Source organism: Hipposideros armiger, unplaced genomic scaffold, assembly GCF_001890085.2.
Source record: "Hipposideros armiger isolate ML-2016 unplaced genomic scaffold, ASM189008v1 scaffold_366, whole genome shotgun sequence".
Taxonomy (NCBI): domain Eukaryota; kingdom Metazoa; phylum Chordata; class Mammalia; order Chiroptera; family Hipposideridae; genus Hipposideros; species Hipposideros armiger.
The window spans coordinates 234,695-257,549 of NW_017731716.1; the positions used below are offsets into that span (position 1 = coordinate 234,695).

The window sequence follows — 22,855 nt, forward strand, 5'->3', positions numbered from 1 at the left end:
GGGGAAGGGGAACAGACAAGTTGCCGTTGTTTTGTTCTTCAGTCCAGTTGCTTCACTGGCCCAAGTTGGCACCATCATTGCGCTCCTCCCGGGCGAGGCAGTTCAGTCGCCGGCTTCTGGACAGCCGCTCACTGCGGCTGCTGGCCGCTCACGCTGGCTGTTGGCTACACACAGTAGCCCATGGCAGCCCACTGCCACAGGGGCTACAGCCTATGCCATTGCCGGCGACTCAGGTTGAGCTGTTGTTCAGCATCTCAGCCGTGGAGGGCAGTGTCACTGGCCCTCATATGTGGGATCCGAACCGGGGCCCTCTGGCGTCCCAAGCCAGTTCTTAACCATTGCGCCACTCGGCCGGCCCTCAAATACAAAATTTCAACTCGCAAACTATAAATAAGAAACACATGAATAAGTACAAAATAACTGACAAATTGATGAAATGCTGAGAGGATTCAGGGTAAGAGAATGATTAAAATCAAGGATTAATCCAGGGGGTTTCTGGAGGAGAATTTTGATGTCTGCCTTTAAAGGCAACAATTAGCCTGAATGAGAAGGGAAGGCTTTTGAAGTGTGAGTGTGTGTGTGTGTGTGTGTGTGTGTGTGTGTGTGTGTGTGTGTGTGTGTGTGTGTGATGAATAATGAGTAGCAGGGACAATTAGGGAGAGAGGACTGAAGATATGGCTGGCATTTATAAGCTTTGCATTGGAGAGAATAAACAGATTACCCTGAGTTTAGCTGTAGTAGATTAAAGGAAGATTTGGTTAGGAATCACTGGGCAGAAATCCTGAATTGTTAGGCAGAAGCTCTTGGTGTCATTTACTGTGATATTTAGGGGTTTGCAAGATGTGATGATGAAGTTATTAAAATTTTCCTTCTTAAGATGCTACGGTTTGGACAATCAGTCTTCCTTGAGTCTTTCTTCATTGATGATGTGTTTAAAACTGCTAGCCATTTAAAATTGTGTTAATTCTCTTCACGTTCAGTAAACTACAAGTTCATGCTACCATTTCTTAATTATTTCCCAACACAGAGAGCTCTCTGACCTATTTTGCTAAGACTTGCTGTTTGAGCGCGAGTCCCACACATGGTTTGGCTTGTTTAATTTGTTCTTTTTCCCCATAGGCATGACTTGCGAAGAATCCGTCAATTTAGATGCTCTCACGAAATACCTGAAACATCTTGAAGATAAATATGCTGAAATTAAACAAGTTATGTCAAAAAAATATGTGCCAGCTCAAAGGAAGGCGGATTTAGATGAGGCAATGGTTGTGATATTAAAACAGCGAGATGTAGCTGAAAATCTGAACAAAGAGTTACAGTTTCGGTATGCAAGTTGATTATATATTTTTAAAGTCTGAAGCTTTTCTTTGTGTTGATTCTAATATTTCACTGTTTGATTTTAGGTTCAGTATATTGTTGATGTTTTTTATCTTTACAGTCATGAAAGACTGCAGATTATTTCATATGCACTGACTTCCTGGGTAAAATCTGATATGAGCTGCTCATTTCAAGACTTCATGAAGCAAATTCAGAAAACCAAAGATTTACACGGTAGTTTAGCTATATATTTGATTAACACAAATAATGGAAAACAATACTTTTTTTCGTTTCCCCCAGGAAGCTAAACAGTGAGGATTTTCCCTAGGCTGAGTTTAAAAGAAAGCAAAAATGTACTTATTTCTGTTAGGTCTCTGTTACCCTATGGGCTTCTTCCTTCAACAGCTGACAGACACTGGGAAAGAGTAGACTTGGTGAGCCGAAGAGACAGTTCCTGAAAATGTACCAGAAAATAAGGACAAAGGGAAAGGGAGGCCACTCAGTTTAGAAAATACTGGTGCTGTTAGGAACCATAGCGTTAAGCTGTTGGTATTAAACATCTATATGTTCATTATTTTCTGTTGATTTATAACCTTCAGTATCATCCAGTGGGTCTTTCGATAGTTACAGGTGACCACGGCATTGTTGAAAAACTATGTGAAGATGACCCAGGCAAGACAAAAGAAGCTGAAATTTTGCTTCACTACGTCGAAAGGCAAATATTTTAAAAGATTTGATTTTTCTTGTTAAAATGATATTGCGTTTCTTTAATATGTATTTAAATAGTTATTAAATACATAGTTAATATTTATTAAATGTTTAGCATTTAGCATGCTGATGAGCTGTAATTTCTAGCTTTTGTATATTTAAAATTCTATTCTAGTAGACAAATTAGAAAATAAGCTAGAATTTAAAAAGAAAAAAAGATTCTTTGTGGAAAAAAATAGTAGATTGATAGTCTAGGTCTTAGGAAATTGATTTCAGAGGATATAGGTGGATTGCAATGTTGATTTAAGTTTTTTTTTTCTTGTATTTCCTGACCATCAACCTGATGTTGCAAAATGTTTTTGACAATGTTTTCTTGTGTTAGATTATCCTAGCCAATTCAGTCTTTTTTTCTTATTATTTCCATCCTGTGACATATTAAGAAGATATATGTCTGCCTAATTCTTAAGTTTTTACATATGGTGTACAATAGAGGCTTAAAGTGATTTAAGAATTTATTCTTTAAGAGGTTACTTCATAGGCTATAAGGCCAATATGTAATGAACACATGTAATATTCTTAGTCTTACATGTTAAACAGTTTTCAACTGTTGATTTCCTTGTGGATATGGTACAAAGAAGGAGTAAAGATCATTTTGGGGGTCACCAAAGCCTGTGTTATTTTCTTACACTGTATGCTTCTCTAAGTATACCAGCTTTAGCTATGAGATGAAAACCCTTGTCGAGGTTAAAAGTTTTATGTATTTTGCTTAATATCACTTTAGTGTTTTTTCCCCTCTGGGGTTCCACATTCATCTGCAACACTGTGTAAATCCTGTTTGCTATAGTTTTATTAATTGTGAGGTAAGGGCTGATTTGAAGACATCCTGCCCTAGGAAGAGTAGTAGAGGCTTAAGTTATTTGAACTATTATCTGTATTTCTTGTGTTAGTCTCGTGTTTAATTGGGACGCTGATGCCTGGCAGAGCAACATAGGCTTCTGAATACCAAGGACACCTCTTGATCTTCGACTTGGCAGCCTTTGTGTTCAATTAACATTTCCCCTAGGCCGAGTCTCCAAGCAGATTGCCCTTCTTTCCCCTGATACTCCCTTTAATCTGGAGATGATATAAGAGAAAAAAAAAATCTGAGCTCATTGTAAGTCCACTTCAAGTTTTTTCCATTTTCTGTGGCTTGCTGTAAGTATTACAGGATCAGGTTCAAAGTCAGCTGGCAGGTGAGAATTTTATTCTGAGGCTATAAACATGACAATATGAGGGAAAGAGGTGAAAGAGCATCTTACAGCATCAATGAATCTAGTTATAGTTTATTAGAATTGCTTTTCTATATTATTATGCCACTATGTTTAGTCTGTATTAGACATTTCTAATTAGTTTTCTTTTTTTGTGTACTATTTATCTTGTATAATGAAATGTGCAATGGTTGTAGGTTCAATGAATTAATCTCACTTGGTGACTATGAAAAGGCAGCTTGTTTTGCAGCGAAGAGTCCTAGAAGAATTTTTCACAGCATAGGGACAGTGGATAAATTTAAGGGTAAGCATTTCTCTCTGAACCTTATATATGTATGCAAATTATACTTTCCCCCCTGATAGAATGGAAACAGTATTGAACTGGGAGAATAAAGATGTAGGCTCCAGCCCTATCTCTACCATTTGCTCAGTTTCCTTAGCTGTAACTTTAAAAGGTTTGATTAGGTTTTCTAAATTAAATTATGAAATATTTCAAGTATATAGAAAAGTATAAAGAAACATATAACAGCCATGTGCTATCAAGATTTAATAAATGTTAATATTCTATCAAATTTTTTCCACTTCCTTCTAAACATAGCTTTGTTGTTGTAAGTTGACATACATACAACAAATTGTACATATTTAAAGCACACAGTTTGATAAGTTTAGACATGTGTATCATCCAAAAGTTCCCTCATTTTCTTTAATGGTCCCTCTCGCCCTCTACTCCTCCCCCAATCTTTCTCTTTCCCTCCCACAACTTCCCACCCACCCCCGCTCCAAACCTCCGGTCCTTAGGCAACCACTGCTCTGCTGTCAGTCTGCTTTGCATTTTCTAAAATTTTATATAAATGGAATTATATAGTAAGTATTCTTTTTTGACTGACTTCTTCCAGTCAGCATAATTATTTTGAAACTCATTCATGTTGTTGTATTTATAGTTCACTCTTTTTACTTATGAGTAGTAGTCCATTGTATGAATACAAGTCCTTTATCAGATAAATGAATTGCAAGTATTTTCTCTTAGTCTGTGGCTTGTCTTTTAATTGTCTTAACCATATCTTTCTAAGGGTATAAGTTTTTAATTTTGTTGAAGTCCAATTTGAGAATTTTTTTTCTTTTATGGGTCGTGGTGTTAGTATTGTACCTAAGAAATCTGTGTCTAATCTGCAAAGATTTTTCTCCTAATTTTTTTTCCTGTGGATTTTATAGTTTTAGGTTTACATTTAGCTCTGTGATCCACTTTGAGTTCATTTTTGTATATGGTGCAAGGTATATGTCAAAGTTTATCCATCTAGCAGTTGATGGTCATTTGGAATGTTCCCACCTCTTGGCTGTTATGAATAATGCAGCTATGAACATGTGTGTACAACTTTTTGTGTGAACATGTTTTTACTTCTCTTGGTTAGATACTTGGGAGTGGAGTTCCTGGGTTATATGGTAACAGTATGTTAATATTTGATCTCATTGTGGTTTTGATTTGCATGTCCCTAATGACTAACAAGGTTGAGCATCTTTTCATGTATCTACATTTGTATATCTTCTTTGGAGAAATGTCTATTCTTTGCCCATTTAAAAATTATATTATTTGTGCTTTTATTAATGAGTTGCAAGAGTTATTTGTATATTCTGGATAAAAATCCTTTATCAGATAAGTGATGTGCAAATATTTTCTTCCAGTCTAAAGATTATCCTTTCACTGTCTTGGTGTTTTTTATAGCACAAAAGTTTTTAATTTTGATGAAGTTCAGTTTACCAGTCTTTTCTTTTATGGCTGTGCTTTTGCTATTGTACCTAAGAAATCTTTGCCTAACTTAAAATCCTATGTTTTCTTCTTTTTAAAATATTTTTTATTAAAATATAGCTAACATACAATATTATATTAGCTTCAGATGTACAACATTGTTATTCAACATTTATATACCTAAAGAAGTAATCACCATAAGTCCAGCAACCATCTGACATCATACCACGCATTCACAACATTTTTTATCACAATATTATTGACTATATTCCCTATGTTGTACATCATATCCCCATAACTTATTTGTTTTATACCTGACATCATACCACGCTATCACAATATTATTGACTATATTCCCTATGTTGTACATAACATCCTCATAGCTTATTTGTTTTATACCTGGAAATTTGAATCTCTTATTCCCCTTTTTAAATTTTTCAATTACAGCTGACAGTCAATATTATTTTACATTAATTTCAGGTGTACAGCATAGTGGTTAGACATTTATGTAATTTAAGAAATGATCTTTCCCTGACTAGTCTAGTACCCACCTGGCACTATGCATAGTTATTAACGTATTATTGACTCTGTTCCCTATGCTTTACTTTACATCCCCATGACTATTTTGTAACTACCCATTTGAACTTCTTAAGGCCTTCACCTTTTTGACCCTGTCACCCAAGTCCCCTCCCATCTCTCACCCAGCTAAATCTAGTACCCGTCTGACACCATACATAGTTATTACAATATTATTGACTATAATCCTTATGTATACCCTACATCCCCATGACTACTGTGTAACAACCAATTGGTACTTGTTAATCCCTTCTCCTTTTTCACTCACCCCCAAACCCCCTACCCATCTGAAAACCATCAAAATGTTCTCTGTATCTATGGTTTTGTTTGTTGGTTTATTTTGTTCTTTAGACTCCACATATAAGCGAAATCAAATTGCATCTGTCTTCCTCTGTCTGACATACGTGACTTAGCCCTGTACTCTCCAGGTCCATCTATGCTGCCACAGATGGCAAGAACCTAATCCCTTCCCTGGCCAAGCATATTCCACTGTATATACCACGGGGTGGGGAGGTGCCAAAAAAAATGTATACAAGTGGACACTTTGGTCATCGTTGCTCAAGCAGTAGTTTGCCGTATTCAGAAGTGTGTGGACACTGATGGTAACTACTTTGAGCACCTCTTGTAATTGCAGAAGTCAAATGTGACTTGTATTCATCTTTTGTTATCAGTATATATTGAGCATTACAATTTTAATAGTTTTTCCTTTCTTAAATGTGTATACATTTTTTTGGTACCCTCTGTGTGTACCACCTACTCTTTATCCATTCATCCATTGATGGACACCCAGGCTGCCTTCACATTTTGGCCACTGTAAACAATGCTGCAATGAACATATGGATGTACATGTCCCTTTGAGGGAGCGTTTTGGATTTCTTCAGGTAAAAACCCAGAAGTGGGATTACTGGGTTCTCCTTTGTCTCTTGTTATAGCCTTCGTTTTTACAGTCTATCTTGTCTGGTATAAGTATTGCTACCCCCAGTTGTTTTTGTTGTTGTTCCTGGTTTTTTGTTGTTGTGTTTTTTTTCATTTTCATGAAATATCTTTTTCCCATCCCTTTACTTTCAGTCTGTGTGTCTTTCAATCTGAAGTGAGTCTTTTGTAGACAGCATACATTATATGTAAGGGTCTTGTTTCTTACCCATTCAACCACCCTATCTTTTGATTGGAGCATTTATTGGGTTGTTGAAAAAGTCATTGCAATGAAAAACATAGAAAAAATACGTCATGACATTTCCGACAACCCAATAATCCACTTATGTTTAAAGTAATTGTTGATAGATATGTTGTTATTGCCATTTTATTATTCGTATTTTTTATTTATTTATTTTTTCATCTTAAAGAAGTCTCTCTAAGATTCCTTGTAATACTTTTTCTTGTCTGGGAAGCTTTTTATCTGCCCTTTGATTCTAAATGATAGCTTTGCTGGGTAGAATAATCTTGGTTGTAGGTCCCTGCTTTTCAATACTTTGAATCTTTCCTGCCACTCCTTTCTGGCCTGCAAAGTTTCTGTTGAGAAAGCTGATAGTCTTATGGGAGTTCCCTTGTAGGTAACTGATTGCTTTTCTCTTGCTGCTTTTAAGAGTCTGTCTTGTCTTTAACCTATGGCATTTTAATTATGATGTGTCTTGGTGTGGGCCTCTTTGGGCTCATCTTGTTCGGGACTTTCTGTGCCTCCTGGGCTTCTATATCTTTTTCCTTTGCCAGGTTAGGGAAGTTTTCTGACATTTTTCTCCAAATAGGTTTTGAATTCCTTGTTCTTATCTCCTCCTGGTACCCCCATGATGCAAATGTTATGCTTGATGATGTCCCAGAGGCCCCTTAAACCATCCTCATTTTTTAAAACTCTTTTTTCTTTTTTATTCTGTTCTGAGTGGTGTTTTCTGCTACCTTATCTTCTAAATCACTGATTTGATCCTCTGCTTCATCTAATCTACTGTTGATTCCTTCTAATGTATTTTTCATTTCCGTTATTGTATTCTTTATTTCTGACTGGTTCTTTTCTACATTATCTAGCTCCATTTTTATGTTTTCTATTTCTTTGTTGAAGCTCTTCCTGAGATGATTGAGCACCCTTATAATCAGTGTTTTGAGCTCTGTACCTGGTAGATTGTTTGTCTCCATTGTATAGTTTTTTTTCTGGAGTTTTATTCTGCTCTTTTATTGGGACATGTTTCTTTATCTCCCCATTTTGCTACCTCTCTGTGTTTGTTTCTGTGTATTAAGGCTGCTATGTCTTTTGGTCTTAGTAGCGTGGACTTATGTAGTAGGTGTCCTGTGGAGCCCAGTGGCTCGGTCTTCCTGGTCACCAGAGCTGGGTACTCCAGGTGTGTCCCTTGTGTGGGTTGTGTGTGCCCTCCTCTTCTAGTTGAGCCTTGTTTGCTGTTTGCACATCAGTGGTAGGGACTGACCCTCGGGCTAATGTTTTGTGAGGACTGGTCATGCTTACAGTGGAGGAGCTGTGGTGCAGGGGCTGACCCTACAGAGCAGGGTTCACTTAGTAGGTACCTGCCCAGTCTGCCCTTTGATATGTTATCCTTGGAGGTGGCCGGGTGATACTCTGGCTAGGTCCAAAGTTGGCCACTGGGCATGCCACCCTGGGGCCTCTTGGGAAGGGATCCGCTGCAGGCTAAGTTCAGCCACAGCCTATGCCATGCCCAAGGCTCCCTGGCATGAGCCACAAAGCAATCCACAGATGGCCACCACCTGCATTGGGCCTGGAGGTGCCTCGAGAGACCAAACCATAAACTGAGGCCATAAACTGCGGAGATGAAAATAATATGAAGAAGAAAAGCAAAGTACTTCTTATTTGTATTTGACTTAAAAACTTTTTTTCTCTTTGTAGCTATTGGAAAAATTAAAGGAAAGCCTTTTCCATTACTCTTATTTTTTGAGGCTATCTTTAGCACAAGTCATGCTCATAGACGTCCTATTAATGCAGAAGTAACCCTGGAAGGAATCAAATGTGCATTATCTGAAAAACGTTTAGATTTAGTTATCAATTGGGTCACCCAGGAAAGGTAAGCAAAATTAAACTTTTATTTTTGATAATTGGTTAATGAAGTTGTTTGTTCTCAAAAATTGAATAGCTTTCTTATCGATACATTATTTGAGCATTTATTTCCGGTCCCTGTTGCAGTTAATCAGTCAGAAACTATTTACTAAGCATTCGTGTAGTAACGGGCCTAGTCACAATTGATCAGGAGTTGACTCACAGCAGTTCACAAGATGATTCATGGTCACCTAATGGCGGATGGAGGTTGATCAGTGAGGATGGAAAAGGGTTGATCAGTACCATGCTGCTTGGAGGGATAAGGCAGGAACCTGGTTCCAGACAGACTGTGTACATATAAAGGATGCATCCAGGAGAAAACTCATAAGCAGGAGGAACATGGGCAAAGCTAGCATTTAGGAGAACCTACAAGCCAGAAAGGACAGGCAGGAGGTGACTTCTTGGAGTTGCATCTCAGCACAGATTGTCATGTTTGTACCAGGGCTCCCTTAGGTTGGGTTCCCTAGTACCAATGCCTGTGACAGGAATTTGGGTACACATGTGTGATAGTGGGGTGCTTTCTGAAGAAAAACCTATAAGGGAGTGAATGAAGCAGACTAGGGAAGGGGAAGGAGCCGAGCAAGGATGAGACCACAGGCAAGTTCTAACCTTGGCCTCATTTCTAGAGGGATGGCTCTGGAACATAAGCCACACCACAGAGCTGTTTCCCCTGAAGGCAAGGGGCCGGCTTTTTATACCTCTCTGTCAGTCACTCAAGGGCTGTGGACGGACTGAGAGTACATAACTTCCTGGGCATGGTGGCTCTCAACCGAGGGCAATTCGCTATAGAAGGGAGAGGCCTGTGGGCCACTGACAGCCAATATGCATAGCATTGAGGAAGGGTACACTGGCTCAGTAAGCAGGACTTGGGCAGGACTGCAAAACAGTACCTGCCTTCGTCATCCATCGGTACAACACAAATCTGTTTGCTCCTCACGTTAAGTTCACTCCAGCCAGGCACAGCTTCTCCAGGATTCTGTGACTGTAATTCTGGGGGGAGCGTGTAAGAGGAGGGTTAGTGGAATGAACCACAGCCCTTGTCATTACAGTTGGTCCTAGGGCTATAATTTGTTTTTTACAACATTATTGAAATAAAATTTACATACAGCAACCTATACATATTTAAAGCATACAATTTGATGAGTTTTTTTTAAAAACAGCATTATGGAGATACAATTGACATAATAAACTGCATGGTCAATGGAATTGTAATAGATATGTATGATATGGGCGGCAGATTGGGAGAAGGGGGTTGTCACTTTGAGGGGTAAAAAGTATAATATTGCACTGTGTTGTACACCTGAAACTAATTAAAAATTAAACTGAATAAAAGAAAAGACACTGAGAGTCAAAATAGGGTTCCTGTCTCCTCCTAGGTGATGGAAGCAGCTGTTGTTACCTTGGACGATCCAAACCCTCTTCCTCCACAGATGTTTCCCAAGGTCCCTTCCCACTCTGAGTGTCACACCCCTATCTCCATTTAACCAACTCATGACCTTATGGACATTTTTCTAGGGCCTCATTTTGCACTGAGCTCCCCAATATACTTCTCCCTGGTCAAGTTAAATGTTTCAGATGCTGACATTCTACATCTCATAATAAGAGACAGTTTTATGGTTACTTATTTTTCAATACAGATGTCTTATAAGAGAAATGATTGCACATTTCTAAATTTCATTCTCTGAAAACATTTTAAGCTTCCTAAATGCAATCACCAACAGGCTCAGGGATTTCTATAAAATATGACAGTAATTACCTTCAAGCATTGCTCCTTCCCTAAAAAAGGCATCTCCAGCCCCAGATGCATACAAGCCCGTCACAGATAAGGTGTACCAAGTCCCTTTGTTTAATTCCCTCAGCATGGTATTGGTTGTATCTCCCCTGACAGTGACATCTTGAGTTTCACCTCCTGCCACTGGGGTGTATATGATGAGATACTGTTTCACTTTTCCTGGTGCTCCACTCCAAGATAATTTCATAGTTGATGTCGTAGGGTCAGAAACCCTTAAGTCTCTTGGGTTCCCTCTAACTTCATTTAAAAAAAAATCATTTCTCATTTTTTAATAAAATGACTTGAAAAACAAAAAAATAAATAAACTGCATGAATTTAAAGTATAACATTTGACAAGTTTTGCATATCTATACACCCACAAAATCACTGCAATCAAGATAATAAACATATCCATGACCTTCAAATGTTTTCTTATGTCCCTTTATAATGCTTCCTTCTTTCTTTCACCCCCTCATTCCACCTCCCTCTCCATCTCTAGGTAAGCACTGATCTGCTTTCTGTCACTATAGATTAGTTTGCATTTTCTAGAATATTATATAAATGAAACCATACATTACATATTTTTTCTTCTTGGTCTGGCTTCTTTCACTTATAATTATTTTGAGATTCATCCATATTAATTAATATTTATCATTTTCTTCTCTATTATCCATTTTAGATTCTTCTCACTTTTCTACTTCTATTGGTTTTGATGGTTTGTCTGGTATGATGACTGTGGTTCCCATGCCTTTATCAAATCATAGTTACTGATTTACCCACTAACAGTTATCAATTGGCGTGGGACTACTCAGAGTCCCAACAGAGCATCTGTTACCTGTAACAGACAGTTATATACCATTCAAAAAACAATTACTGGGTCTTGCTAAAGTTGGAGCATTTATCCATGGAACATCAGTGACTGTGAAACTGGAACTGCTCATCGTGAACTGGATTCTGATAGATTCATCAAGTCATAAGGTCAGGTGGGCTCAGAAGAGCCCATCCCAAATCAGGTACAACCAAGATCATGTTCAGGCAGGTCCAGAGCACACAAGTAAACTGCACGACTAGGTGGCCCAGAACCCCTGTCACCTACCACTGACTGACTGATACCACTTCCACAGTTCTCACCTATGGCTTCATGCAGGGGTCGGGTTACCTAAGACCAGCAGACAGAGGAAGAAAAAACCCAAACTTGGTTCATGGATGGTTCAGGCGGTGACTAAGTGATGCCAGTTTGTCACTCCATCCTTCGAAGATAGAGTAGCTTGAGGATGAAGTGTACTCCTTAAACCAATGATAATTATATGATGCTGTATCCCCAACAGGTAGAATACTTGGGTCTGGGAAATAACGATTGGCTCTGCTCGACTACCACTTCCAGTAGCCCACTTAGGGAGCGTATTAAGGTTCTCCAGCAAAACAGAATCAATAGGAGATATGCTCGTATATGTTTTCTGTATATGTATCATAAGAAATTGGCTCGTGTAGTTATGGAGGCTGAGAAGTCCCAAGATCTGCAGTTTGCAAGCTGAAAACCTAAGACCTAAGAGAGACAACTGTGTAAGTTCAAGCCTCAAAGCCATCTCAGGGCCCAAGAAGAGCCAAGACGCTTCTGTGTAAGTCCACAGGCAGGAAAAGACTGATGTCCCAGCTAAAGGGGTCAGGCAGGAGGAATCCCCCTTACTTGAGGGAAGGTCAGCCTTTTTGTGCTATTCAGACCTTCCGATAGCTACCCACATTCAGGGGCGCACTCTGCTTTACTCAGTCTGCTGATTCAAATGTTACTCTCATCCAAATACACCGTCGCAGACATACCCCAAATAACATTTGACCAAATATCGGGGCACTCTACGACCCAGTCAAGTTGACACATAAAATTAACCATCACAGGGAGTTTGTGCTTCCCATGCCTACAGCTTTAGGCTCTGTGAGTCTGGAGATCCTGACTGATTTTAATTATCATGAGAAGGTAGGACTGCTGCCAAATAACAGGGCAGAGAGGAATAACATTCAGGTTCCCTATTTCCTTGAAGAGAGGCTGATACTTGGATTTAGGTGTATGCCATTTACTGATAGACTTCTCCTTGGGAAATGTTGTAAGGGAAGGCATAGATGGGCTAGGAAAGGCGAAGGAGCCCAGCAACGATGCGAACTTGGGTAAAGTCTAGCATTGGCCAGTGTTACAGGAAGAGGGGTATGGAGCATAAACCATACCACAGAGCTATTTCCCCTTGGCTATGGGACTGGCCTTTTGTATCTCTTATTAGTCATCAACCCTAGACTACTGGGAGGTTGAAAGATAGGCATAATCTGGTTGAGATGGCTCCAGTCAGCTGAGGGCAGGTCTTTGGAGACAGAGGCAGCTGTGAGCTGTTAGTAGTCAGCTGGAAAAGAGGCACTGCTCCGGTAAAGGGGACCTGGGTGAAGCGGCTTATGAAGATCGACATAGAGATAGATACCAGCTTTTGCTGGGTCTTTGTGGACATGGGTTGGGCTGTGAGTACTGGAAGGCAGAGTAGCCATGGCCCTGCTTATTTTGTAGCTTAAGGGCTTGAATGCATAGGGTCAGAGACTACATACAGAGTAGTTACTGACAGTTCTTTTCTTTAAAAAGTGTGTAAGAAGGGAGCTAGATGGACTAATGTAAGCACTCCCTAAACAACAAATCCATGACTTAGAAATGTCCCAAACAAAAAAATGCAAGTTTGCATACCACTACCTACTGCCATCTATTCCAAACTCACCATTTCCCCTGCACGACTCTGGATAGTCATAAAGCTGTTGTGGATTGATGGCACTATTGCTTACCAGTGTGAAGTAACTTTCTTCCATTGCCTCTTGCTATGGCCTTCAATTACTGTTCACATAATAGTTAATTCTACTTTAGGAAACTTCTTCATATGTATACGTATAAATGCTTTACCTCCTTGCTTTCTCTGTCTGTACTTTCCATAAAAAGTACTCGTCAGAGAACACGGGAAATGGTTCAGATGTGAGGACATCGTGAGAAAGTTCATGTTCATTACCAACAGCTGTTACCTAGTGCAAAAAGACTTCAGATAAGTTTAATTTCCTTACATATCCTGATGGTTCTTGGCCAACTCTACAGCTTAGTTGTAAGAATTTAAATTCTTATGCAGTTCCTTGACTGCATAAATTGGAACAATACTAACACTTTTAAGGATCCTGAGATGATAGAATACTCAAGGCAACTCACATTCTTTATTCTCAGCCTCTGTCCCTTGGTCTTTGACTCTGATAATCTGGCCTTTACCACAAGGCTACCTTAAACAGCTAACCAGTTCTTTTCCTGAGGCTTAGCACAGATGCAGCCCTAAAGCAGCCTGGATTACAGATGACCTTGGCTCTTTCAGTCATCTTTACCTAGGAAAAGTCTAGTCACTTGACCCACAAAGGCAAAATTTAAGAAATGATGCTTTACTGGTATTAGCTCTCTAAATTGCAGACATTGCTCCTAGAAGAGGAAAATTATCCTCTGGAATAGTAATTGTACAAATCCTATCCTATAATATAACACTAAATAAATACCATGCATAGATTTAGTGATTCTACATGACCTTTACTCTGACTTTTAAAAATCTATCATCTAGTTTACAATCAAATATGCCTAAGTCTACTAGTGAAGTTAAACACATTTTCTTTTCTGTATTAGTCATTTGTATTCTCCCGAGCCAGTCTGGTCTCAGATCCACTTTCAGAAGTCCCTGAAAGAGCTGCCTTAGAGCTGACGTAGGGCTGGGGAGAGGCAAGAACGGTGCTTTAACAAAACCAAGAGCGTGGAATTGAGGGGGTTGGGGGACGGGAAAGGGCAATGAGGTTCGCAGGCTCGTCTCCCACCTGTATTTCTTTCTCCTTTTTCCCTCAGGGCCAGTTCCCTTCTTTGGGGCTTGATTCTCCTCCTTGGGTTAATTTTTCTCTTTAATCATACTCTTCTTTCCTGATTATCTTTTTGGAAAGTGACAAGCCAAGACCCAGCAACCTCGGTTCTCAACTCTGAGCTTCTTTCAGGTGGAACAGCATCATGATGGTGACCACTTAAAAAAATTAAGTAATGGTATTTACAAGAGGAGTAAATACTAAAATACTGGTATTATCATGTTAGTCCAGTAATGCAGTCCCTAGAAAGACCAAAATAATTACTTATTCAGCCTCCGGAAATGTGGCTGTAGCTCCCCAAACCTGTATTTTAGTATTAAAATGTGGAAGACAGGGAACTGCTTACTAAATAATTCATACTCAAGCTGCTGCCCACCGCAGCAAACACAGGGCTTTATTTCATGAATTTTCAGTAAAGAGACATTTTATAGGGGTTCCAAGATTTCATTTTAATGTTATTGGCATTTTGTTACATGTATACAGACACCAACATTATGTGATTGCTGTTATTCTGTAGCTATTAATTAAAAATATAACTAAAGCACAATTTTCATACAACCAGTAATTAGAAGTGATATCTTTAATCATACCCAAATGTTTTGGGGTTTTTTGCTTATATTGATAGTTTCTAAGTGAAGTTACTGTGACAGTATAGATGGTTCACTGCAATTGTGTATGAAGATGGTGCATTGAAACATAAGTGAAATCTATTTAATTGAGCCATGTCAAAAGAACTTCTTCAGTCTCCTAACGCACAGTTATGTCTTTTTTTTCCCTGTTGTTTCTTATAAATCTATAACAATTAAAAAATACCATTGGTGTTACACTTTCTCTGTCCCTTTTAGTACACATACTTGTAAGATCTGTCACTAATGTTGAGCTGAAATTTGTTTCACTATCTTTAACCAACACTTCGTAAGTTCTTATATTCTACAGGGTTTAGAATCCAGAAAACTGCTGAGATCATTGAGATCCTCAAGTATAAGACAATTTTTTTATCTTGTAATTTGAAACCCCACCAGTCTCTTCAGGAGAGTTTTAACAACGTTCATAGATTTTTTTTTTAACAACTTGAGTTTAGTTTTGCCAAATTGTCTTCCCTCAAAGGAATAAGTGCTACTAGTTTTTGTTTTTGCTAAATTTTAGATGTGTTTAATTTCTCCTACATCAATTTCCTATTAACTTGGAATTCTTACAGCCCATAGAAGATCTAGTTTTACTGTGCTGAATTTTCCAATATTTCATTCTGATCAAGAGCTCTCTCATGTGTGCCTTATTGATCTGCTTGCTCTAGGCTCACGTTTTCGGAGGAGGCTGGGGATGTGATTTGTGATTATGGGGAGCACCATACTTACTACAAGGCCAAGTGCCTGGCTTTAGCTCAGACTATCTACAGTGAATGTGGCCTGCACAACAAAGCTCTTCTTTGCCTGTGTCAACAGGGTCAGATTCATGGGGCGATGAACTACATACAACAGCTCAAGAACTTTACTGCCGGTAAGTAAAAAAGCCTCCTTATTGGTATACATTCAAATTCTGGACGTTAATTGTAAGATCACCCATGATAGTAGGCAATATTTTGGCTTTAAATTATAAAGTCTGTTTTACATATACTGATAAGTAGGTTTCTTTTGTAATTTTCAGTAAAGCAGTTAAGCTGAAGCTCATTGATTTTCATGTTTGATATTCGAATACATTATGTATTTTCCAACACATAACCAGTCAACTGGGTGGTCCTGAAATATACAATTTTAAAGATAAATTTTTCAGATATGTTGGACCATGATACTTAAAGGATTTTTAAAAAGTAGCTGAACTTATTTGTCATATATATGTTCTGAACTATGATATAAGCGTTAGAAATAAAGAATTAGTGAAATAAAGTTCATTTCAAAATTTCAAAACACCTAGGTTGCAACTGGGCAGTGATCTGAGAGACCTGTGGACCTTTTAGGGTGACCCTAGTTGAATGAGCTGATTTCTTATGATGAATGTAGTTCAGCAGCAAAGTCAACGTAAAGGCAGCCTTGACATCTCTCATGTCCCAGACCTGTGTCAATCCTGATTTGCAAGATATGTATCCTGGTTCTAAGAAATTGCAAAATGAAACAAAACATAGCACTTTTAGGTCACATTTTTCCAGGAAAAAGGATCTTTTATAGCTGTTGAGTCTGATCAGATCATTTTCAAACAATAAATTGACTTTCACTTAGAATCTTTTTTTTTAAGTTACTAATATCTTCATGCATTATATATCAGCACGCCTGATATTATCACTATAATAGCTAATAGTTTGGCTTTTATGTGCATAGTCTCACTTAATCTTTATGTTAACTCAATGAAGTAGGTTTTGTTATCATCCCTAGTTTATAGATGAAAAATATGTTTCTGCAGAGAGGCTAAGGTCCAAAGAGGTAGGTAATTTGCCTATATGCACACAATAACAGAACAGAATTTGGCATAGTAAGTACTACTTAATATTTGTTAAATGAATTATATATTTTATTATTATTCAAAGTATACAGACTCAGTTTCTGTATTAATATTTTTCCATAAATAAGAATTATTTTAGTTAGTCAGGGTTTAGACATGGAATATAGGTTTTAATTACATGATTGACTCATTATCATATTATTCTGTTCCTTTAGTAGTGCATTACACTCCAAAATAATTAAACATATGTTGTAATAATTAAAAAGCAATAACACTCCTATGTAATTAGAACCTTGATATTTATCTGCAGAATTTATTTAGCATAACATCATAAGGTGAAAATAATAACAACCTGAGAAAAATTAAGCTTAAAAGAGAAACGCTGTTTGAAAAATTACTTTGCTTATTTTACTTTTTAATGAGAAACAACCACAGCTTTCCAAGGTATCATCTTCAGCGTTAGGGGACAGATATAGTTTGTGAACACTTTCTGGTTTCAGAAAAAAATGTTCTCTCTCAGATTTAGACTATCAGCTTTATATTTACAGATTAAAAAAATAAACACACAATCAAAGCAAAACAGAAACAGAAGAGTCCTAAAAGAGTCTTTTGCTCCAAAAGCATAAATCTGACTAATAGAGCATCTGTTTTAGAAGTAAAGATTCTCTTCATTTTTCCCCCCCAATTTCCAGAGTAAAGCCTGAAATGATTTGTTTGTTTACCTTCTCCTTTATCATTAAAAAAGTAAATGTACGTATCTGGAAATGGTTTATTCTAGATCTGAGGCTCTCAAACTCTCTGGTCTCAGGTCTCCTTTACACTTTTAAAAAGCATTGAAGATCCCAAAGAGCTTTTATTTGTGTTGGCTGTATCTGTTGATATTTATCCTATTAGAAATTAAAACAGAAAAATTTTAAATATTTATTCATTTATTGTAAAATAACAATAAACCCTTTCTATGTTATCATAAGTGAAATATTTTTTTATGAAGAATAACTTTCCAAAATCAAACAATTTCATGAAAAGAGTGGCATTGTTTTATATTTTTGGAGATCTCTGTAATGTCTGGTTTAATATTATAGAAGATAGCTGGCTTCCTATATTTGCTCCCATATTTAGACTCTTGTAATATCACGTGTCCCATAGGCTCTGGAAAACACTACTGTATATACTGTGAGAGAAAGAATAAAAAAAGGCAAGTAACAAGTTAGTATTTTCATGAAAGTAGTTTTGACTTTATAGACCCTAGATCACATTTTGAGAACCACTGTTCTAAGTAATAGTGAGTTAAACAAATACCATACTTGGTATATAGGCCCTTATAATATTATTAAAAGAGAACATACATGAGATAAATTCTGTTTAATAACATTTCAAACCAAGGAAGAAGGAAATGGATTCTGAAGTGTCATAAGCAGTGGGGGAAGGTCATAGGATTTGAATTTGTGTCCTTTCTGCTTAGTCAGAGATCATATCTTGCACACAATGGAGTAAATATTGGTTAATTAATCAATTCATGGAGAAGGGAATTTGAATACCTGATTGAATGAAACAGAGAGAGATAAGTGAGTTATGAAATGTTGGAGGCTGGGGGAGAGGGTGCTATATAAATAGTTTGAGTGACCCAAATCATAAACTTCTATCTCTTCCCTAGGGAAATTATTTTTAATTGTTTGGCTTTATTGATATAGAATTATATTCTGCTATACCTTGTGTCCTCTCTCTCTCTCTCTCTCTCTCTCCCTCCTGCCCTCCCTCTCTCCCTCCCTCCCTCTCTCTCTCTCTCCCTCACACTCCCTCTCCCTCTCCATCCTTCCCTCCCTCCCTCTCTGTATGTGCATGCATGTGTATACATATACACATACACATACAATGCACACATGTGTATTTATTGTTTTGGAGTCATAGCACTGTAGATGGGAAGGTCATACACTCTGGGGGTCAGGTGAACTGTTCTACTTTATACCGTGTGTATAATTCCAGGAGAATTAACTTCTCTAAGCCTGTTTCCTCATTTGTAATGTGAGAATAATAATATCTCACTTATACTGAATATTAAAGGCAGTGATTTAACATATGTGAGTTCCCAGTACAGTAAATATGTATTTATTGAACACTAGATTACTTCGTATTGCCTTTCAGAGTGCAAATTATGTTTATCGTAGTTCTTGAAAAGCTCTCAGAAATTATTCTGAATATTACCTGTGTTGTGGCCCAAGAAGAATATTTTTACTTTAAAAAATTTAGGAAGTTAACACAAAGTTAATAATTTTAACATTATATGCATAAATGATGATTGTAGCTTAGATTATCTCAGTGGTTAACTAGTAGAGTAAACCATATGAAATTGCATTTTTTAGAGTAAAAAATGGTCAAATGTAGGCAACTTCATATGGCTTAACCTCTAGCTACTTGAACTAGCTAATGGCTTGTTAAAATCTTCATTTTTGAGTTTCTAAATACTTGATATTTTTAGGGTAAGAAATTACTGAGGCCCCTTTTCTGTGCAAAGCACAGAAAAAAAGACATTTTACTCGCTAGAAGTTGGCCCAAACAAGATATAGACAAACATAACATAGTATTAGATGGAACCTTAGAAATTGGATAACCAATTCCAGCACTTTTAAGATGCAAAAACTGAGATCCAAAAGATTAAGTGATTGATGGAGCTCTGATTAGAATGCAGGGTGTCTGCTTGGCAAGCTAATCCTTTTTATTATACCACATTTCTTTTCATGACAGTTATTTGATAAATTTCTTATTCTTTGTTATAGGTAGTTTTCTATGTTTTTTTGCTATGCTGAGCATGATTTTTCTTTTTTTTTGATTGGGGATAGTACTGTTGAGTTCATTGAGGGCTTTGGAAGGATTGGAAAAAGAAGTGTTGATTGGCAGGTATAGACATTAGCTGGCTTCAGTTTCTAGTATCATATTAGAATGTTGAGACATAGTTTTCATTTTTGCTTTCAGATGACCTGATGCAGCTAATAAAGTTATGTCCCCACACTGAATTAATTCAGTGTCTCACTAGAGAAAGGAATGGGAAACCACCATTTTTATCTTTTGGTCTTGTTATACTTCATCTGTTCTCTTTAGATATGAAAAAAGTTGGCATTAAGCTGCTTCAAGAAATAGATAAAGGTAAGTAGAGTAAAATGTTGTAGAGGAAATAGTAGTGGGTTATTTAGGGAAAGGTTCAAGATTATTATGTTTGAGTTAATTCAATCTTCTAAGAGTTTCTTCTTGGCAAGAATTTACTTTAGGAGTTTATAAATGTAAAGATTACTGTGTCAATTATCTCTTGGCAATCTCTTGGCAATAGTATGTATTTCTTGAGGGAATTAGGATGAAGAGAGATTTTTTATAAAGCTTGAGGAGAACATCATAATAATCATACTAGCTAACACTATAAAAACTTTAAATACATTAACATATGTGTATATTTAGTAATTTTTATATATATTTTAAATGTGTAGATATACTTTATATTTTTCATTTTTAAATTATATATGTAAATATCATTTACATTTGATATTTACTCTGAACCTACTCTGTAGTAGATTAAAAATAACTAATTAGATCTCACTTTTTTCTTTCCTTTCTCTGATTTAATATAGAAACTTGAGCAGACAACTTGATATTAAATTATTATGTGGGAGTCAAAGAAAGAATAGTAAATTACATGAAAACACATTTGGGAAGATAATTTTGAAACTATCATTACAGATATCAATTAAAGTATTTTATTTGATAGAAACATAATTATCATGGTAGAAATAAAATAATAGTGATGACAGTATTCTAAAATGACATCTTCTTTCATTAAGTATCATAAGTAATACAAGTAGTAGATAAGAGATGAGCCCATAAATAGATATCTCCCAAAGAGGGTCACTATAATTGATTTTCAAAAGTAAATAATGTCATTAGTTTTCTTTAATAAACAAAATCCTTCTTTTATTTCCTTTGGAAAAATATTTGTTATAGAAACCCCATCATTAAGAGGTCTCTGTCTGGAGATAGGATGGAGGGTTTTCCAAAGAGTTTTTTAAACCTTAGGTCAGTACTACCAGGGCATTAATAAAAGTGTTATAAGGGTCATGAAAAGTAGAACTATAAGCTGTCAGTTATTTGATAGTTCCTAGTGGTACCGTATAGACTCTGTGAATAAAGCTGAACCACTTTCTTCATGTTCTGAGCTCCCTTTCTTGTAGCCTTCAACATCTGCTAACCTTATCAAGAAGGAGATACGGGGAGGAGTGGGGAATGTGAGAAATGGTAGAGGGCTGAGTTGAGGGCTGAAAAGGTTAATGAAAAAGGAGAAGGAATTACCATGAGCTGGACTAAGGACTGTGCATTACACTTATAGGACTCAACCTTATGGGAATCAGGTTGAGTTGAAATGATATCACTTTATATTTTTAAAGAATTGCTAAGTGTGGGTTATCAAGGAAGAATAAGTGTCATACTATATAATATTGTATTTTTTTTCTTAGATGCAATCGAACATCTTATGATAAATGATCCATTTTGCTCCCTAGAAAAATGGCAAGAAGTGGCAGATATATGTTTACACAATGGCTTTGGCAGGTTATCTAATGACATCATGTCCATTCTTCGATCTCAGGCTGGAGTTACTGAAATTTCTGAAGAGGATGATACAGTCAACTTAATGCAACATGTGTTTTGGTAGTCCTATATCCTAACCAGTTAAGGGAGCTTGTACAACATTTTGCGTATGTTGGTTGGGCAAACTGATTTTGGAATAACTAACTTATAAATAAATCTAGAGTATGAAGCTCTCAGAAATAAATCATGCTTCTTTTGTTACGATGACATTTAGATTTATTTTTGAAGCATTTATACCACTTCTTCTTTTGTTCCCCATATTGTCATTTCTTGTATTGAATCTTGATAAAATCCAAGAATATAACTGTATGAAACTCAGTATAGGCATTTCTATCTAATGTCTAGATACACTCCTTTCTGGTGATCTAATTTGATAGCAAGAACTGAGGGAGATATGAATGGTATCCTGTCTGTTAGTCTGATTTCCCAAATATCAAATGCTACAAACCTGACTTTTAACAAGAAAGGCAGGATATCATTTCAAGGTTGGACTCACTGGTGAAAACCTAGAGTTTAGTAATTTTGTACTACTAATTTAAATATGTGCCCCATACTTTGAGCTATATAAATGGCTTTTACTATAACAGCTGGGAATCTTAGCATGTTCTTACCTGGAGAGAAGACCAGTCAAATTTTGCATAGAAGTAGGCCTGGGATACCTATATGCACAGGAAATATGTCATAAGAAGTAGTTTTGGATAGTTTTAAGTATCTGAATAAGTATTTAAGTAAAAACTCAAAGAGTTTAATGGTCAGAATGGCATGGGCACTGATCAGACAGAACAGATACCCAACTAATCAGAACAGCTTTCAGCCCTGATGCCACACCAACTTGGTGTCAGCCTTGATAATGAAACATGGTAAAAATGAGCTGCTATTAGACAGAGTAAGAGTAAACAGCATAACTTCTCCTCTCCTAAATTTAAATTGAATGTATACATTTTATTTTATAGTGGAAAGAATATGAACTTGTAATCAGAGAGCCTTGTACAGCTCTGGTCCTACATTTTACTCTTTGTATAATATGGGCAGTAGTCCCTCCCCCAAAGGTTTGTTGTGAGGAGTGACATGTCTGTGCATGTCACCAACATATAAGTATGTAGCACAGTGGAGGAACTTAGTGAAAGATAATGTCATTTTTATGTACTAGGTCCCAGGAAACATATATTCCTCTACTTGGTTTATCCTTACTAAATCCCGCTCATCAATTTGTTATTTGATATATTAACATACCTTATTGCCTATATTAAGCTACCTCTCTACACTAGTATTAGGGGTGCTTGGCTTATCTTATAAATCCAGAAGAGTACTGGCTGAATTCTTAATTTTTCCATATATTGCTAAACATAGTAGTGGATAATTATAATTCAGTTTTCTAAAACATAATATTTTTTAAAGTACTACCTGAATACAGTTTAAAAAGCAATATATTACTACAAGGCTTATAATAACAATAATATTTTGATGTCTGGCCTTCCGAT

General features: G+C 36.9%; 1 protein-coding gene across 7 annotated transcripts in view; it reads left to right on the forward strand.

Moving 5' to 3' along the window:
* The window catches only part of CLHC1 (clathrin heavy chain linker domain containing 1), a 33,643-nt gene extending 12,057 nt beyond the window's left edge, over positions 1-21,586 (forward strand). For 5 of the 7 annotated variants that reach the window (XM_019662080.1, XM_019662078.1, XM_019662084.1 and 2 more), the window contains 8 exons: positions 1,120-1,321; positions 1,436-1,548; positions 1,939-2,029; positions 3,467-3,573; positions 8,435-8,609; positions 15,607-15,809; positions 19,716-19,886; positions 21,242-21,585. In XM_019662080.1, coding sequence (XP_019517625.1) covers positions 1,120-1,321; positions 1,436-1,548; positions 1,939-2,029; positions 3,467-3,573; positions 8,435-8,609; positions 15,607-15,809; positions 19,716-19,886; positions 21,242-21,438 — 1,259 coding nt within the window. In that variant the 3' untranslated portion in view covers positions 21,439-21,585. Of the gene's footprint in view, positions 1-1,119; positions 1,322-1,435; positions 1,549-1,938; positions 2,030-3,466; positions 3,574-8,434; positions 8,610-15,606; positions 15,810-19,715; positions 19,887-21,241 lie in introns of all 7 variants that reach the window. The other 2 variants (XM_019662081.1, XM_019662079.1) reach the window with 2 other exon arrangements.
* Positions 21,587-22,855: the final 1,269 nt, after the last annotated feature.